Below are 16,650 nucleotides of genomic sequence, written 5' to 3' on the forward strand. Positions count from 1 at the left end.
GCATCACCCAACAGCTGATCCGAAAATTGGCTGGGGTGCTGACATCGTGGGCTCCCAGATATAGATATTAAAAAAAAAAAAAACACACCACACAACCCCAATGTATGCTGGAATTAACCTTTAATGGACTATAAAGGACCGGTAATCGCTTCCCATAGTTGTACAAGTGGTTTCATGATTGCTTTACCTCTGCCTCTTATTACATCATAATTATTTTTTTTTTTTTTAAATCACCCAAAGACACTAGAGGGGGGGGGGGGGGGGGGGAGAAGGAAACATCTATACTCCTAGGGACACTAAGCAAAACTGAAAAGGATTAATAGGGGGAGGGGGGTGTCTATGGGTAGCATTAGAAAACTGAAGGCCAGCCCCTAGAGATTATATGTGCCTAATGTTCTTAGAATAGATAGTATAACTCTAGGTTACTTAATATAGCAGTTATCAGTGTAAACAAAAAAAAACAAAACAAACAAGCCAAACAGTTTAATAAAACCAAGTTTTATTTGGTTTATAAAATTAGTAACAAAAACATGGAGCAAATAAATTATAATTTGGTATTAACAAGTTACAAACAAAAAAAAACTCAAAATAAATTAAAGGCTTAAAAATGCATCGCTGCCAACATGGAACAACATTGTAGAATTATATTATCGTATTTCATTTACTTTTTTTTCTTGTCTGTAGTCATGGGCAAAAAAGGAAAAAAACAACAACAAAAAAAAACCACAAGGACAACTTTACAAATAAATTAAAATATTTGGTCTCACTCTCAGTTATGGTGTAATTGAGAAAATGAAAAGCTTACCAGAAGCCCTATATATCTGTTAACAGTAAACAGCCCTTCAGACATCTACCACTGTCCAGCTACCTATGAAGGCCAACAGGCATCACTGCAATGTGTTACTTGCGGTAAAGCACATCACAAAAAAAAAAAAAAAAACCCACCACAAACACACACACTTCTTTACTAGTCCAACCACAGTCAATCAACTAAATTCTAACTAGCCGATTTGTGTTACTACACCCTTTTGGGCCAATATAACAAGGCAGCTTGTAACCAAGTGACCGATATTAACTGTCAAACTGTGATAAGCAGCATCCAACAGAATAGCTATACTAAATCATTCTGACACTGAGAGGTTATTTACTAAACCTGAAAAGTGCAAAATCTGGTGCAGCTCTGCATAGAAACCAATCAGCTTCCAGGTTTTATTGTCAACGCTTAATAGAACAAGCTGTAATTAAAAGCCAATTGGCTACCGTGCACAGCTGCACCAGATTCTGAACTGAACCAGCTTTAATAAATCTCCCCCAGTTTTCAATGTAAATACATTTAAATTGCCCAGGTTTAAATCTTAAAAGTGGAACTAAACCCTTTTATCTTTACACCCAAGGAAGCTGCCATTTTAGCCTCAGTTTGATCTGCAGTTCCCATGGTGATGCACATGTGTTTAGTTACGATAACAGCCATTTAAAAGGCTTGACAGTTCTTTTGAGAACACAAGCAACTATGACCATTATTTACAGCATGCCTTGTATATGAATGTAATCAGGAAATCGAAAAAGCAATGGGATGAGTTCCACTGCCAAATTTATTCAAAAATATTACATGTCAGGGTAGCTGGAGGGCAGATAAATACTGCCTTGGGAGCCTTTATAAATTAGTAGCATTTAGGTGCCTTAAATAATACTAATAGCCAATAAAAACAGACAGAATAAATTAAAGACAAGTATTGAGGATTCAGCCTGGTGTGCTGCATGCACACCCCAGACTCAAGTGTTCCTGCGGACATAATATACAGGAGTCACAGGCAATTTTAAATGACCATCCAAATAAAACAAATTTCTATCATGGGTGAAAGCTGGTCAGTTTTGTGCCAATATGAAGGTTGCCACATCACTTAACTGTAGGTGCCTAGCTGCCCTTCCGGTCTTAAGGCTTTAGTACATTCGAGCCACTGTCCTGAACAGGTATGTAGAGCGATTTCTGCCTTTCTCTGCTTGCGGCATGATTATCCCATTTTTGTTATAAATGGGTTGATTTACTAAAACTGGAAAGTGCAACATCTGGTGCAGCTCTGCATATAATCCAAATTTCCAGTTTTTTTTTTTACAAAGCTTAACAAGCTGAAGTTAGAAGCAGATTGGCTACCATGCACAGCTGCACCAGTTTTTATTCTCGCCAGGTCTTAGTAAATCAATGCCAAAGTGTTGAAAATTACTTGATTACTATGACAGCCAACAACTAGTTTTTTACCAGAACAAGTCAGTGTCTGCCTCCTCATTTCTTTTAGTGGACAATTAAAAAAAAAAAAAAAAAAAAAAAAAAAAAAGCCAGGGAACATGCTTCTCCATGAGCCATCGTACTGACAAACCTATATCTCGGCCATATACATGGAATTTTTCTAGCCCTTCCAGCCAGCTTTTGATCACAAGAACCACTGAACAGATCATGGCAACCTACCACCGCTAGTTTAAATAATTAAATGTATGTGTTCTCTATGGTAGAAGATCTATTTAATAGTTTTGCAATTAAAAAGTAGAAGTTGCTGAATTGTCTTGTGTATGGCCAGGATAAAAATAAATCTGAGGGATCAATTTACTTACTAAAGCTGTGGGAGATAACCAATACCATTATCTTAAGCGCAAACCTACTGCTTACAGTTTTGTTTGTTCTAGCTCCCAAAGAAGCTAATCAAATAAGTTGGGGTTTGCCTAGGCAGACTCCCCATATGACAGGCAAGGAGCACAGCACTGTGGGAGGGATTGGGGTCTGACTAATCTCCACTATGAGGAAGTGGAGGCATCTCAGAGGGTTCAAGTTGGACAAATGTGGAGACCTTTGTACAGCTTCTGTGGTCTACTACCTCCTAAAGACATTTGGTAAAGCATTGCCCTCACAGGTTAGCTTTAAATCACAACCAACCACTTTCTGCCAAATTTTATTTTCTTCTATGAACTACTGAGTATAGTCGATATCCACATTAAGCTTACATACAAGCTGACAGACTGATGCCTACAAACTGAAGATAAAAATAAATTAAAAATGACACACTACTACAAACACCCTTTACCACCACTAGAAATATAAATTAAAAAAAAAAAAAAATAAATGTTAAAGCTTAATTATAATTTACTAACTCTTGAGGGAAAAAACAAACAAAAAAAAAAAAACAACACAGAACCCTTTTAATACTTGTACTTTTTTTGGTCAGCAACTCTGGACCTAAAGGGCCACAGAAAAACAGCATTTGATTCTCTATTTCAAACTGTACAAGGAATGAAGGCCAATAAACATGGCTAGAGTCATGCCAAGGTCTGCAACTATAGCCTAAAACAGTCACTTCTCTAGGACAGTCACGATCACTGAAGTGAATACTGGCTCTAAATGATTGAACAGATAGCCCATATCAACCAATGTCCTCTTTCATGCATCCTTCAGACATGTCTACTCACAGGCCCACTGAATGTGTCAACGTGCCCTAAAAAGGAAGTTCACCTTTTGTAACATGTTACACCCATATTCAGGGTGTAACATATGCGCCGGCCCCTGCTCTCCCCCAATCTGACAGCTAACAGGGGGATCTTTTCTCCAAGCTAGCTGTCACAATAACACCCACCCAGGACATCCATTCAGTGTTCTGTGTATGGGAAAAACAACAAGGTCCGACAACCGCTTATAGTTCATTGAGCTTCCTGTTTCAAGTGTAACTGCTTGCGTGTATAGGAGGTACAGGCAAACAGACCGTCTGCAGGACCTTGGCATTACACCCACAATCTGCTGATCATGGGCGCAATGCTTTATAGGCCCTAACAAAAAAAAATTAACAAATACTTACTTTTTTTTTACCTGTGCATTACAAACTGGTCTTAAATTTGGAAGGAAACAACCATACCTGGGCTTACATCAGTTTTGATGGAGTGACACCTATTGAAAAGAACTATAAACTGAACAAGCTCAGCAAACTAGACAACTGCAGCTTTCATTAGACAAGTGTTCTGCTAAGCAACCGATTCCCCTTCAGTGTGTGCCAACTATAATGACTGTATCTACACTCAAAAGCAAAAAATATATTGAAGCATGCCGGCCTTTGGATGTGGTGGCTGCTTTAGATTTCCTTCAGACCAGGTGTGTCCAACCTGTCGACCTTCCTGGGGCACACTGGAAGAAGAGGAATATCTTGGGACACATAAAATACACCAACAAGATAGCTGACGAGCAGAAAAAGTTGGGCAGATCACAAGTTAAAGTGGTTGCAAACCCTTATGCTGCATACACACACAAGCAGACTTTCCGGCAGAAAAGGCCCGACGGAACGAATCAGTTGGACATTCCGAACGTGTGTGGGCTTCAGACCTTTGTCAGAAAAGCTGACGAACCTTAGAAATAGAACATGTTTCAAATCTTTCCGACGGACTCGATCCCCATCGAAAAAAACATTAGTCTGTATGCTAGTCCAACGGAACGAAAACGACGCAAGGGCCGCTATTGGCTACTAGCTATTGAACTTCCTTTTCTAGTCCGGTCCTACGTCATCACGTTCGAAATGATCAGACTTTGGTGGGATCGTGTGTAGGCAAGTCCGTTTCGTCAGAACTCCGTTGAAAAGTCCTTCGGAGTTCAGTCCGACGAAAAGTCCGCTCGTGTGTACACACCACTTTTACCTACAGGTAAGCCTATAATAAAGCTTATCTGTAGGTACTGGAAAGGTCTCCTAAACTTGCACGGTATATACGACGTCATCGGCACATGTGCACTGAAGAAAGGGCACAATCATGCCACTTCTATAGGGCCTGTGCCATGATGTCACGTGACTCCAGCCAGTCACAGAGCCAGAGTCCACAGCCCCAGAAGGAAGAGGGGTGAAGATGCTGTGGCCACCAGAGGTGGCATTACTGGCTTTGTTTGCAACCCTTTACTAGATGCTTCTCGCGTTCTCCGTGACAGATTCAGTCACAGATGAAGGCAGCCGATTTGGACACAACCTAGCAATGACACTAGAGATCTTATAGGCATTAAAATGTCTGAGGGAAACACTGTTCCAGTCGCCATAACATTAGTGTTTTTTAGCTATTAGACATAAGTTATTGTTTTAATAAAACCCTTTATTATTTATTTAAAACCAGAAATTTGGGTGGGTTTGAATTTCAAGAAACAAAGATTTTGGGTGCACCAAACCCAGAAATACCTTTAGCTATTTTACACATTGTTGCACCCCCCCCCCCCCCCCCATAGTGCTAAACAGGACAGTACAATAACTTGAGGCTGCATTTATACCTGAGCGTTTTCAGCTCATAAAACGCCCCAAAAAACATCCAACAAGCAAAATCCCATTCATTTTAATGGCGCCTGTTCACATCTGAGCGTTTTGTCACCTGAAGCAAAAATGCCTGAAAAACACCCTAAGCTCAAAAAAAGAACATGAGCTTCAGATTACGGTCTTTTTTTCTGCCTTTTACATTGGTGATCTGAACAAAATCGCAGCAAAAACACGACTGAAACGCTCAGGTGTGAATGCAGCCTTAATCTTTCTTCAGAATAGGAGTTTCTGGGAGAGAACCAAGACAGGGGCAGATCTGCATGGAAGTAAAGCCACCAACTGGCTGCCTCTTTGCAATGGTATTATCTTAGGGAACAGCAAAGGGTACAACAAATACCCAAGATTTCTGGGTCTGCTCCCCATTTAAGCTTTCATCCTGCCACAAACCCTTATTCTGGCTGGTTTGGGCAACCAAACCTGTTCATTCTTCGGGACACTTTACTAACAATTATGACCCATTAACACAGCAAAAGAGAAGGATAGAGAAGAGAAAACCCACACCCCACATGAACACAATGCAATAATAAAACAGATTTAAAAATTTTGGTTAACTGCAGAACTACTTAAATTCAGCTTTTAAAACACTAAAAAGAGAAAAGACCTCTCTGGACTGATAAAAAAAAAAAAAAAAAAAAAGGGGGATACAGCACCAGAGGACACATGCTTACTAAGAATAGTTTTATAGCTTCCCAGCATACAGCAATACTATGTGCTCTCATAGAGAGCACAACAATCTGCCTGTTACAAACCCTTCTAGAGAAGCAGGACTTGATCAACAAGATGGGAAGTGTTACATACAGTAACCCAAAGCGGCCAATTGATAAAAAAAAATAAGTGGTTACTGCACTTGGCATTGCCAAGAATTTAAAGGCCATCCCCTAGAGGGAAAAAACCCTTCTTTGCAGTGGGACTGCCCTTACTGCAAGGGTCAAATGTCCATTTAGGGCCAAGAGGCAACAAAGTACTTTAACTTACCTGATCCTCCATTCTCTACTCCCCTACACTCTGTCCATAGCATAGCTATGGGCTCTGCATTAGAGTCAACGTCAAGAGGACATAGGGTAGCAAAAACTGGTCTTGCACCACAGAGGAGCCTGTGGGAGAAGAGAATCAGGTAAGTGAATTTGCCTTTTCTGATCCTTGATCCAAGCCAGGGTTTAACCCTTGTAGCATGGGGACAGTGCTACTGCAAGAGGGTTTTTACGGTCTCTGGGATTTCAGTTTTAAAAATACAACTGGGACAAGGATAACCCTCAGGGGTCCTGTGTACAAAAGAAAAAAAACCTTGCTGGTCACGCACAGGGGAGGTCACAGGTTAAGGCAACTATCATAACTATAGTAAGAAGGGCCAATTTATAAACTGGAGCCAAGAGAATTGTGTTTGTATGCAACAACCCTTTTTTGGCTAAATTGCCTTCTCTCCCAGGGCAGTAGATACAGAATGCAGGAGTCATCAGGCAATTTTAGACCGGTATATGCAATGTGACTGTTCTACAGAAGGAGTCAGAAAAAGGAGCAGGAACTACTTGCCTTAGGAGAGATATTTGTTATATGGGAACGCTTGTGGGCTCTGATTTTAGTAGCAATCTCATGATTAAAGTTACCGGAGTTCCATTTTCCCCTGTGCACTGGTGAGGTCTTTCTGAATTGGTTTTATCTTACAGTATATGCACTGGGTCGAAAAAGTCAATGATTTAGGCAAGTTGGAGTACATTGGAATTCCCAGGCAAATACTCAACCCAGCAGGATCTGCAGACTTCCTGCCTAGGAATCGTCCAGTAGCAATCACCTACATTAGAAAAGCCACTTGAAATCTCAAAGCTCCGGTTTATAAAAGTCAGAATGAAATGTACTGCTGGGCAGCAGTTAAGGCCTAAAGTTAACATAAGAACAGGTCCTACTGCACAGAACCAAGTCAATATAAAAAAAAAAAAAAAAAAAAAAAAAAAAAAAAAAAAAAAAAAAAAAAAAAATATATTAAGCAGCAGATTAAAAGTAAATCTTACAGGCACTGATAGGGCAAATACCTACAAAAGATGCCAACATCTCCAACGGAGTATACAATCTGGGTACACACAATCCTGCAGGGTTCTGCTATAAAATTTATGGCACGAGTGCACGCTGCTAAAACCCTAAGTATGAACCCTTCGACTACAAAGAGGCAGCATCACTTCCTCATTTTACTACAGTCAATGTATAGAACCCCCCCTATTATCAAAAGCTGGAATCAGACTGAAGACTCAGCTTTTAAAGTTATAAAAGGACCCTGGTCTTAGTTAAATCACAGCTACACATTATAATTTTCAATACACCAAATCAGTTTAGAAAAACAAAAAAAAGTCTGCTCCCGATTTTAATACTCAACGCCTATGTGCAGCCAGTTTCCAGCAACTGAGCACACGTCTTTTGGGTCAGCCTGAGTGGTTGAAAAGGCATTAGTCTGAAAGAAAGCTGAAGATGGGGAGGCGCTTGGCTTCCTGCGAGTTTCCCGCAGCTACTGCAGTTTCTTCTTCATTCTCTAGGTGAGACAAGGATTCCCATCCATCCTCTCCATTAGGGTCACCTTTCCTCCAGGGAGAGAGCTGTAGCTGCAGTCCATCAGCCACAGGGTTGTTTGGTCGTGGAGGGGACACTGGTGCAAATAACGGCAGGTTCAGTGTAATAGGAGATGTTGGGGATGAAGGACCAACACTGGCAAAGGGATTGGATATTGGCGTCACTGGGCTGGATGGAGAAAAGGGAGACAGGGAGGTAAGGGAAGAGGCTATGGAAGAGGAGAATAAGGAGAGTGAGGAAGAGGAAGATGAAGAGGAAGATGAAGAAGGGATGCCTGAGCAACTAACGCTGTGTCTCAAAAGAGGTGGTCTTTGTCCTTTGCCGGCACTGTTGAACCTTTGCTCCTCAGCATTATGGATAAAGTGACACCGGGAACCGTATGGACAGAAGCCAATTGTGTGATAAGTCCTGCACAGCTCTGTCTTGTACTTGGGATGACGGTTCAGCCCTCTGAGCTCTGCTGTTCCATGTGCAAACTGACACTTTGCACCATACTTGCAGGAGCCGATCTCGTGGAAAGTGCGACAGAGCTCAGTCTTGTAGCGCGTGGAAGCAGCGGTTTTAGCTCCTGCCAAGGGTGACTTCTTGCTCTCCTCGATCATGCTCACAGAGCGGTCAGCTTGGAAAGGGATATGACGCAGAGGGTTTGATGAAGGCAGCTCGGTCTCCCGACTCCATGGAGTTTGCAGTGGCCAAGCAGAGTCAATTGAAAGTTCTTTAATTTTTGTGTTGTCATTGAGGTTGATTGGACAGGAGGAGTATGTGGTGGGCTGTTCCTCCCCACCACATTTCAGATTGACCCCAGAAAACAGGGACACAAAATCCTGTGGGGAGTAGAAAAAAGAATAAATAAATACAAACATGTTAGGGGCCACTAAGCAAAAATCAGGGTTATCTTCATAATGTTTTTATGTGAAGCCAATTCTTATTATGGCTTTTAAATTTATCAACTACGATCTGTCGATACCTGAAGTCAAACTCCAAATTGCTACATATGTACCATTTTACATGTCAATTCTTGCTGTTATTTCACTTATGCGATTCACACACCTTTCCGGAATGTTTACACCATTATTCATTGCTGTGGTTTTGCAGCTGTGTTACCTACTTGTCTGCTGAAATACAAAAGAGCATCACACTTCTGAGCTTCCCATTCTCTGCTCCTCCCTAGCAGCAAAAGGATTAAAAATAGTCAATGTTGCTTGAGAAAGAGAAGTTCTGCTTTAAAGTGAACACATCAGCCATTTGACCCTTGGAGTAGACAATGCAAGACACTTGCCATTAAAGTGTTACTGAACCCACAACAGTAAAATCAGTCTAGCATGCTTGGTATACTCACTGTGGAATCTAAGGGGTTAATAAAATGCATTGTGTAAAAAGGCTGTTTGATCCTGTCTCCTCCCCTTCTTCCACAGTCCAATAGATCTTGTCATAGTACAGAGGCTAGGGGGCAAGCTGCACATGCTCAGTTTTGTGTGTATTGCTAGTTTCTTTCAAGGGAGAATGCATGTAATCAGCACTGTCCATACAGAGGGTCAGGGGTCCTGCAGCCTATTAGGACAATCAGTGGAGAATGAAAACTCCTCCTACACGCTTTAACCAGTGCCCAGCTGCACACTAAAAGAAGTCATAAGACTGCTATAAACTGCTGATGAGAAAAAGTATTTAGCAGTTTATATTTACTAAAATAATTGCATTTGCATGTTCTGTGTGCGACCAGATATAGGGAACGCAGGGTCCTGGGTTAAGTAACACTAACGTTAAAAAAAAAAAAAAAAAAAAAAAAAAAAAAAAAAAAAAAAAAATTGAAGATTGTAAAAGGCAGGGATTTGTGAGTCTTTTGGTCCATTTCAGACCAAAACCTGGGCTGAGAACAGACCTTAAACGGTGAACCAGGAACCAGGACGCACCAGACCCCTGCTGTGAGCCCAACCTTAAAAACTTTAAAGCCAGGGTAGACAAATTGCAGCTGATGCCCGATTTGCTCTAGTTGCAGTCAATAGGATGTGTCCTTCATTGGACACACTGCTCATCTCTGCTTCAGCCCAGGTTCACACTGCTCGCATCTTTGAAGTCAGACCCCAACGTGACTTCGGCACGACTTGAATGCGACTTCTTTAACAGAGATAAATCCAAGTCCTACCAAAAGTAGTGCAGGAACTTTTACTATTATTCGGAGCAACTCAAGTCGCGATTAGAACGATTCCATTGCACAGAACGGGGTCTGACTTCTGATGCGACAAGTGCTCCAAAGTCAGAGCGATTGTCGCATAAGTGTGAACCGGGCCTCAATGAGAATGAGCCATCACCCATATCCAGAATATAGGATTACTCCAAAGAATAAAAATCCCAACAAGTTCTTGGGGGCACCTTAGTTTATAATTGAATCTCTTATAAACTGACCCAAGGCTATACGGTTAACAGAAGCGATTTCCTCAAACCAAACTAGCAGTTCTATTATACCTACAAATCAAGTCATTCTACTCCCAATTTGTAACCCCTCATAAAGGGCAGGCCATACGTGGTTTGAATCTTGGCCAGTTTAGCAGGAACCAGTCAAGATTTTACAGTGTATGGGCTGGCTGAATGTTTCCTAAGTTGATCAAAAATTGATGACTTGGGTACAACCAGCATGCCAGATTTTACATGAGATCATCGCTAGCGCCTGCTATAGCTGCTAGCAATAATCAGTCTTCTCCCGTGGGAGGTATTCCCACATAAATACTGTGCGTTTATGGGGAAAGCGAGTGAATTTCTTTCCAGCAACCAAAGTTCACTCCCTGTAAGGCCGGCCTAAATTGGCAGGTTTAACTTACCAAATGCAAAAAATGGAGACATTGCTCTGGGCAGATATTGTGCCAGATGTGGCACAAGTTGAGGATTTAAAATGCATGCTGGAGTTGTCCAGACAGGATCTGCACGGAAATCAAAGGCAATAAATGGGACATATCAACTCAAAGTGAAGTTGCATTGCTGCCTTTATTTTTTTTTTTTTTTAACTAAGCAGATTAATATAAATAGGACTTAAAGCCAGATCGACTCTTCCCTATCCCAAGGGGCTTTTCAGACTTGCTACAAAATGCAATACAACAATCACTTGTGATCTAAAGCCAGCTGTACAGAACCGCATGCTTCCACAATGATATGGAGTCCACTCTATGGGGCTACATACCTCCACAATAAGGGGTCATCTCTACAAGGCATAAATACACAGGGGGCCACAAACCATCAGGATACACTGCAGCACTCCTGAGTAATGTTCCTCTGAAGTACACTCCTCACTACAATGATTACTATAGAATATAGAACATCTTACTATACAGAACTGTCCATTACGATGGACACACTCATGCAAATTCTCATGACTATACAGACTGCAGAGCCTCAAGAAAATCTAGAAGGAACTTTCTGAAGCAGCACATCTCATACCAGCCTTTCCGATTTATACAGCCAGCCAATCATCTACATCCACCCATTGTCCCAGAGAGGGGCTGTGCCTACAAGTTTATAAGAGCTATGCATCTATAGTCATAGAAAGGTTTTGAAAACCATGCAGCCAAAAATCCCAGACAGCCCCACAGAGATTCACAACTCCAGGATTAGAAGACAGATACATGCGGAGCTATGCATGCCCAGTGCTAATGAGAGAACCCTGCAGAGACTCCCAGGATTGAAAGTGGAGCTGGCAGGGAGCTATGCAGGTAGACTTTTATATGACTGTCCCTTTGAAAGCCATTCATACACAGCTCTAAAAAGACACATGCTAATGAGCCACCCCCTTAAAAGAAAGTCATGCATGCACAGTGCTAGCAAGACCCCCCCCTCCCTTAAGGAAACCATGCATGCACGATCTAATGAGGCCCCTCTATAAGAAAGCCATGCATACAATCCTAATGAGACGACACCCCCCCCCCCCCCAGAACTATGCACAGTCCTGAGACACCCCCCCCCCCCCCTTAGAAAACCCATGCATGCACAGTTCTAATGACAACACCCTTAGAACCATGTGGTGTCCTAATGAGACTCCCCCCCAGAACCGTGCACAGTCCTAATGACCCCCCCTTGAGAACTATGCACATTCCTAATGACCCCCCCCCCCCCCCCAGAACCATGCACAGTCCTAATGAACCCCCCCCCAGAACCATGCACAGTCCTAATGAACCCCATCCCAGAACCATGCACAGTCCTAATGAACCCCCCCCCAGAACCATGCACAGTCCTAATGAACCCCCCCCCCCCCAGAACCATGCACAGTCCTAATGAACCCCCCCCCCAGAACCATGCACAGTCCTAATGAACCCCCCCCCCCAGAACCATGCACAGTCCTAATGAACCCCCCCCCCCCCCAGAACCATGCACAGTCCTAATGAACCCCCCCCAGAACCATGCACAGTCCTAATGAACCCCCCCCCCCAGAACCATGCACAGTCCTAATGAACCCCCCCCCCCCAGAACCATGCACAGTCCTAATGAACCCCCCCCCCCAGAACCATGCACAGTCCTAATGAACCCCCCCCCCCCCAGAACCATGCACAGTCCTAATGAACCCCCCCCCCCCAGAACCATGCACAGTCCTAATGAACCCCCCCCCCCCCAGAACCATGCACAGTCCTAATGAACCCCCCCCCAGAACCATGCACAGTCCTAATGAACCCCCCCCCCCCCCAGAACCATGCACAGTCCTAATGAGACAAGTGTAGAGAGCCCTCAGTAGTGTCGCGCACTCCCAGGTACAGGAGACATACAGACATACACAGATAGGAGCCGTCCCCGCACACAGCCATGCACTGACACACCCCGCTCAGTTCTGCACACAAACTTCCCTCCATACTCCGTCCCATATCCTCACCATGGCCAGGTCGGTGTCCAGCTCGGGGAAGGGGCTGAGCAGATTGGACGGCATGGTGGGCTCTCCTCCTCTGCCAGCACTTAGGTGCTCTAATGATCCCGCGCCCACCTCGTGCTCCGCACAACTCCGATGTTTGTAAGCAGGGCAGATGGTGAACCCCCCCGTAGACCCCGCCCCTCCCCCGAGCCACACCCCCCGAACACTGGTCCCTGCAAAAGTTTCAGCCTATCCAAAGCTTTCCCTCCTCACCGTCCAGTGAGCGCGGAGGATGCTGGGAGCTGTGTCCCATTCCAGCACAGGCCTCATGAGGGGAATGGGGAGGCTGTGTTAGTTGTGCTCGGAGGACAGTACGCACAGTCAATGGGGGCCGTGTAATAAACTAGCAGTGTGTCTAGTCAGAAGCCTTCTACCAACTGAATAAAACTGAAACACTTTCATTGTTATTACACATACATGTGATAAATACAGGAAGCTTTTATATTACATTGCTGGGCCTCATTGGCAGGAGTGTGCAGGCCTGTAGTCTATGAGTGGGCCGCATGTTAGTGCAGGCAGCTGAGAAAAGTGTATGAGGATGCAGTGGCTGCACAGCGCCTTCTCCCAAACTGACAGGCGTGCTGGTGAGCGCACACATGGGGGTTCATATAAGCCGTTCACTTTACCAGGGACTTCTCGCCAGCTGACTAGCCAATCAAGTGCTGTTACAAGCTTGAGCAGACATGTCCTCCCCCATCTCCCTGCGCTCTCAGCCCACCAGAAGACCCAAGTGACCAGCCGGCGCCATCTACGCTCAAACTGCCTTTAAGAGGTGTTTGACGGGAGTTGAGTCGTCCCCTTACAGCCAGAGTTACCCTGATGAATGGCCATACTACAGAACTGCAATCACATGCATTGCACATAGTTGTGGGGCACTTGGAGGGCAGCCCCTCAGAACTGCATTAGGCACCACCAGCTGAAAGTGACATGCTATATAAGCACTTGCCGACCATGCAATAGCTAAATGACAGCTACAGCATGGTTGTCCAGGTCTGGGAGGGAGTCTATTGATGTCCTCCGAGAACCGTGCCCAATGCAGTGTGCTCTGATCGCTGTGCCACGTGATCAGCTGTGTCAAATCACAATGTAAACACACTTGCTAATTAATCGGGAATTCCTTTTTTCACACTGTCACAGCACGAGGGGAGGAGAGCGGGTAACCAGTAAGTGTGAAAGGGACATCTACACTGATCAGTGCCGCCAAAAAAAAAGTACCGTTTGCAAAATTTTATAACAGAAGCCAAGAAAAACATATTTTTCCCTTTCTTCAAAATGTTTGTTTAGCAAAAAATAAAACCCAGTGGCGATTAACCACTTGCCTACTGGGCACCTTCACCCCCTTCCTGCTCAGGCCAATTTTCAGCGCTGTCACACTTTGAATGACAATCGCGCGGGTCATGCAACACTGGTACCCATGTGACATTAACATTTTTTTCACACAAATAGAGATTTTATTTTGGTGTTAATCACCACCGGGTTTATTTTTTTGCTTCACAAAAAAAAAAAAAAATGCTGAACATAAAATTTTGCAAACCGGTCACTTTTCTCTTTCACCGATTGGCACCAATGGGTGGCAATAGTGGGCACTGATCAGAGCCCCGATGATCAGTGCACATGTCCCTAACACAAGCCCAACCCCAGCTCTCTTCTGCATGAAAAGTTGATAACCGGCTTGTGTTTACATCCTGTGATCAGCTGTCATTGGCTGACAGCTGATCACGTGGTAAAGGGATGCCGTGTTTGGCCCTTTACTCCGACCAGCTGAGTCTGAAGGACTCGGCAATCACAGAGCGCGTCGCGGGGGGTGCACAGGCAGCGTGATAACAGCATTGGAAGTCCAAGCTGTAGCCGTCTTTCGGCTATAGTGCGGGCGGCAAGCGGTTAGATACCACCAAAAGAAATCTATTTGTGTGTGAAAAAAAAAAAAATGATGAAAACGTCATATGGGTAAAGTGCTGCATGACCACACAAATGTCCAATTGTCATTCAAAAGTGTGACAGCACTGAAAACTGAAAATTGGCCTGGGCAGGAAGGGGCTGAATGTGCCCAGTAGGCAAGTGATTAAAGGGGTTGTAAACCCTCAAGGTTTTTCACCTTAATGCATTCTAGCAGCAGCACCCCCCCCCCCCCCCTTTCTTACCTGAACCGGGTCTTTCCAGCAGCGGGGACGAGCACAGCAGCGTCAGCCGGTGTCTCGGGTCCTGATTGGATAGATGATAGCAGCACAACTATTGGCTCCTGCTGCTGTAAATCAAATCCAATGACCTGGGGGGCGGGCCAAGTCCTGCTGTCAATGGACACAGCTGCAGGACATGGGAGCGTGCCTGCACACGATCCAATAATCAGACGGCAGGTCATCCTTTTTTGGCATGCTAGTCTCATATCAAAGATGAAGACTTTACTAAAGTTACTAAAATTCTTGTACGACAGAATAAAAAATAAATATAATAATAATAATAATTTGGAAGTGATGTCATGTGTTGTAGTGTATTTCTATTTTATTTTCAAACGCAACTGTACTGATGAAACGAAAATGATATGATCTGGTATCGCAGTCCGTGCTTGTCTGATTGGATAAGTGGATAAACTGTCGTGATCGGCTCTCGAAAACTCTGTACTAACAATCCGATTGTCATATGAACACTTAAAGCATAATTTTTCAGATCATGTATACAGGCCTTTAGTGTTCAGGCAGTGGTCAGTAAAACCATGAAACCATGGCTTAACTGCCCGCCACCTGTCGCACATGTGAACAAGCCCTTAGCCCCACATTCACACAAGCATTGTACTGTTCATTTCCCTTCACCTGCCTATGCAAAAATCACATTCTAATTTAGGTTACTTTCACACTGGGGCGGGGGGGCCTTAGCGGTAAAGCGCCGCTAATTTTAGCAGCTTTTCACCCCCGATAGAGACCAAATAAATGGTTAATAGTGCCTGCAAAGCGCCACTGCCGAAGCGCTTTGCAGGCGCTTCGGCAGCCATTGGTTTCAATGGCAAGGGCGGTGGAGAAGCGGTGTATACACCGCCCGATAGATGCTGCTTGCAGGACTTTTTCCAACGTCCTGCAAGTGCACCGCTCCAGTGTGAAAGCACCCGGGCTCTAACACTGGGGCTGCAGGGGAGGGGTTTTTCAGGCGTGTTTTTTTTTAGCGTATCAGGCGTTTTTAATCCCACAGCCTTCAGTAGAAGCTCCTGTAAACATGCATTTTTACACTTAATTCCTCTCCTCCTGTAAATCTGCTCTCCTCTTTGTTAAGTCCAGGAAATGACTCCTAAAGTTTGATACATGTGCCAAAAGGCATGGAAAAAAATGAAAAAATGCTTCAAAGTCACCAGGAATATGCTCTGCTAAAGTGTATATGCCAGTTTCCACTGACTGACTGCACACAACACCTGGTGGCTCGGGTCACTAACCCACGGTCCAGTCACAGGACCCAGGCCACGCCACCTGCATGAATGAAGCCTGTGTCTCCCTTGTTACATATTCATAATAAAATACAGCCATATTGGTAATAAGGAAAGTTGTGATAAATGAGACCTCTTCCACACTGGGCTAAATTGTTGATTGTGTCACGTCTAAGCCAATTATGCACAAAAAATTTCTCTTTAGGTTCCTCTAGAACTAAGATTTGATGCATTTCTATTAGAACTTATTTACACTTGCTTTGGCTTCAACACACATTAACTGCTAGTTTACACTTGCTTCAAAACAAGGCTTCGGACACGTTTGATAAAGCTCTCTGAATGCCAGTCAAAGCTCCTGTCACTAAATAAAATGATTAGCTTACAGTTCTGTTTACACCTTGCTTTTGCTTCAAAAAGTATACCCCATGTAGCTTTAGTGGTGCGTCAAAGCATCTTTAAAGCCTCCATAGAAGTCTATG

General features: G+C 43.8%; 1 protein-coding gene across 1 annotated transcript; it reads right to left on the reverse strand.

The window, feature by feature from the left end:
* Positions 1-482: 482 nt before the first annotated feature.
* LOC141107798 (mRNA decay activator protein ZFP36L2-A-like) lies at positions 483-12,887 on the reverse strand. The gene is made up of 2 exons (XM_073598778.1): positions 12,727-12,887; positions 483-8,701 (listed from the first exon to the last, which is right to left on the reverse strand). Exons 1-2 carry the CDS (start codon positions 12,778-12,780, stop codon positions 7,757-7,759), a joined length of 999 nt encoding a protein of 332 aa, XP_073454879.1. The 5' UTR covers positions 12,781-12,887; the 3' UTR covers positions 483-7,756.
* Positions 12,888-16,650: the final 3,763 nt, after the last annotated feature.

Source organism: Aquarana catesbeiana, linkage group LG09 (genome assembly GCF_042186555.1).
Source record: "Aquarana catesbeiana isolate 2022-GZ linkage group LG09, ASM4218655v1, whole genome shotgun sequence".
Taxonomy (NCBI): domain Eukaryota; kingdom Metazoa; phylum Chordata; class Amphibia; order Anura; family Ranidae; genus Aquarana; species Aquarana catesbeiana.

What these genes read in the sequence shown, in the direction of transcription:
- LOC141107798 (XM_073598778.1), bottom strand. Translation starts at nt 12,780, where the DNA reads ATGCCGTCCAATCTGCTCAGCCCCTTCCCCGAGCTGGACACCGACCTG. An exon ending in TGGACACCGACCTGGCCATG is followed by an intron (nt 8,702 to 12,726) that starts GTGAGGATATGG and finishes TACTCCCCACAG; the next exon opens with GATTTTGTGTCCCTGTTTTC.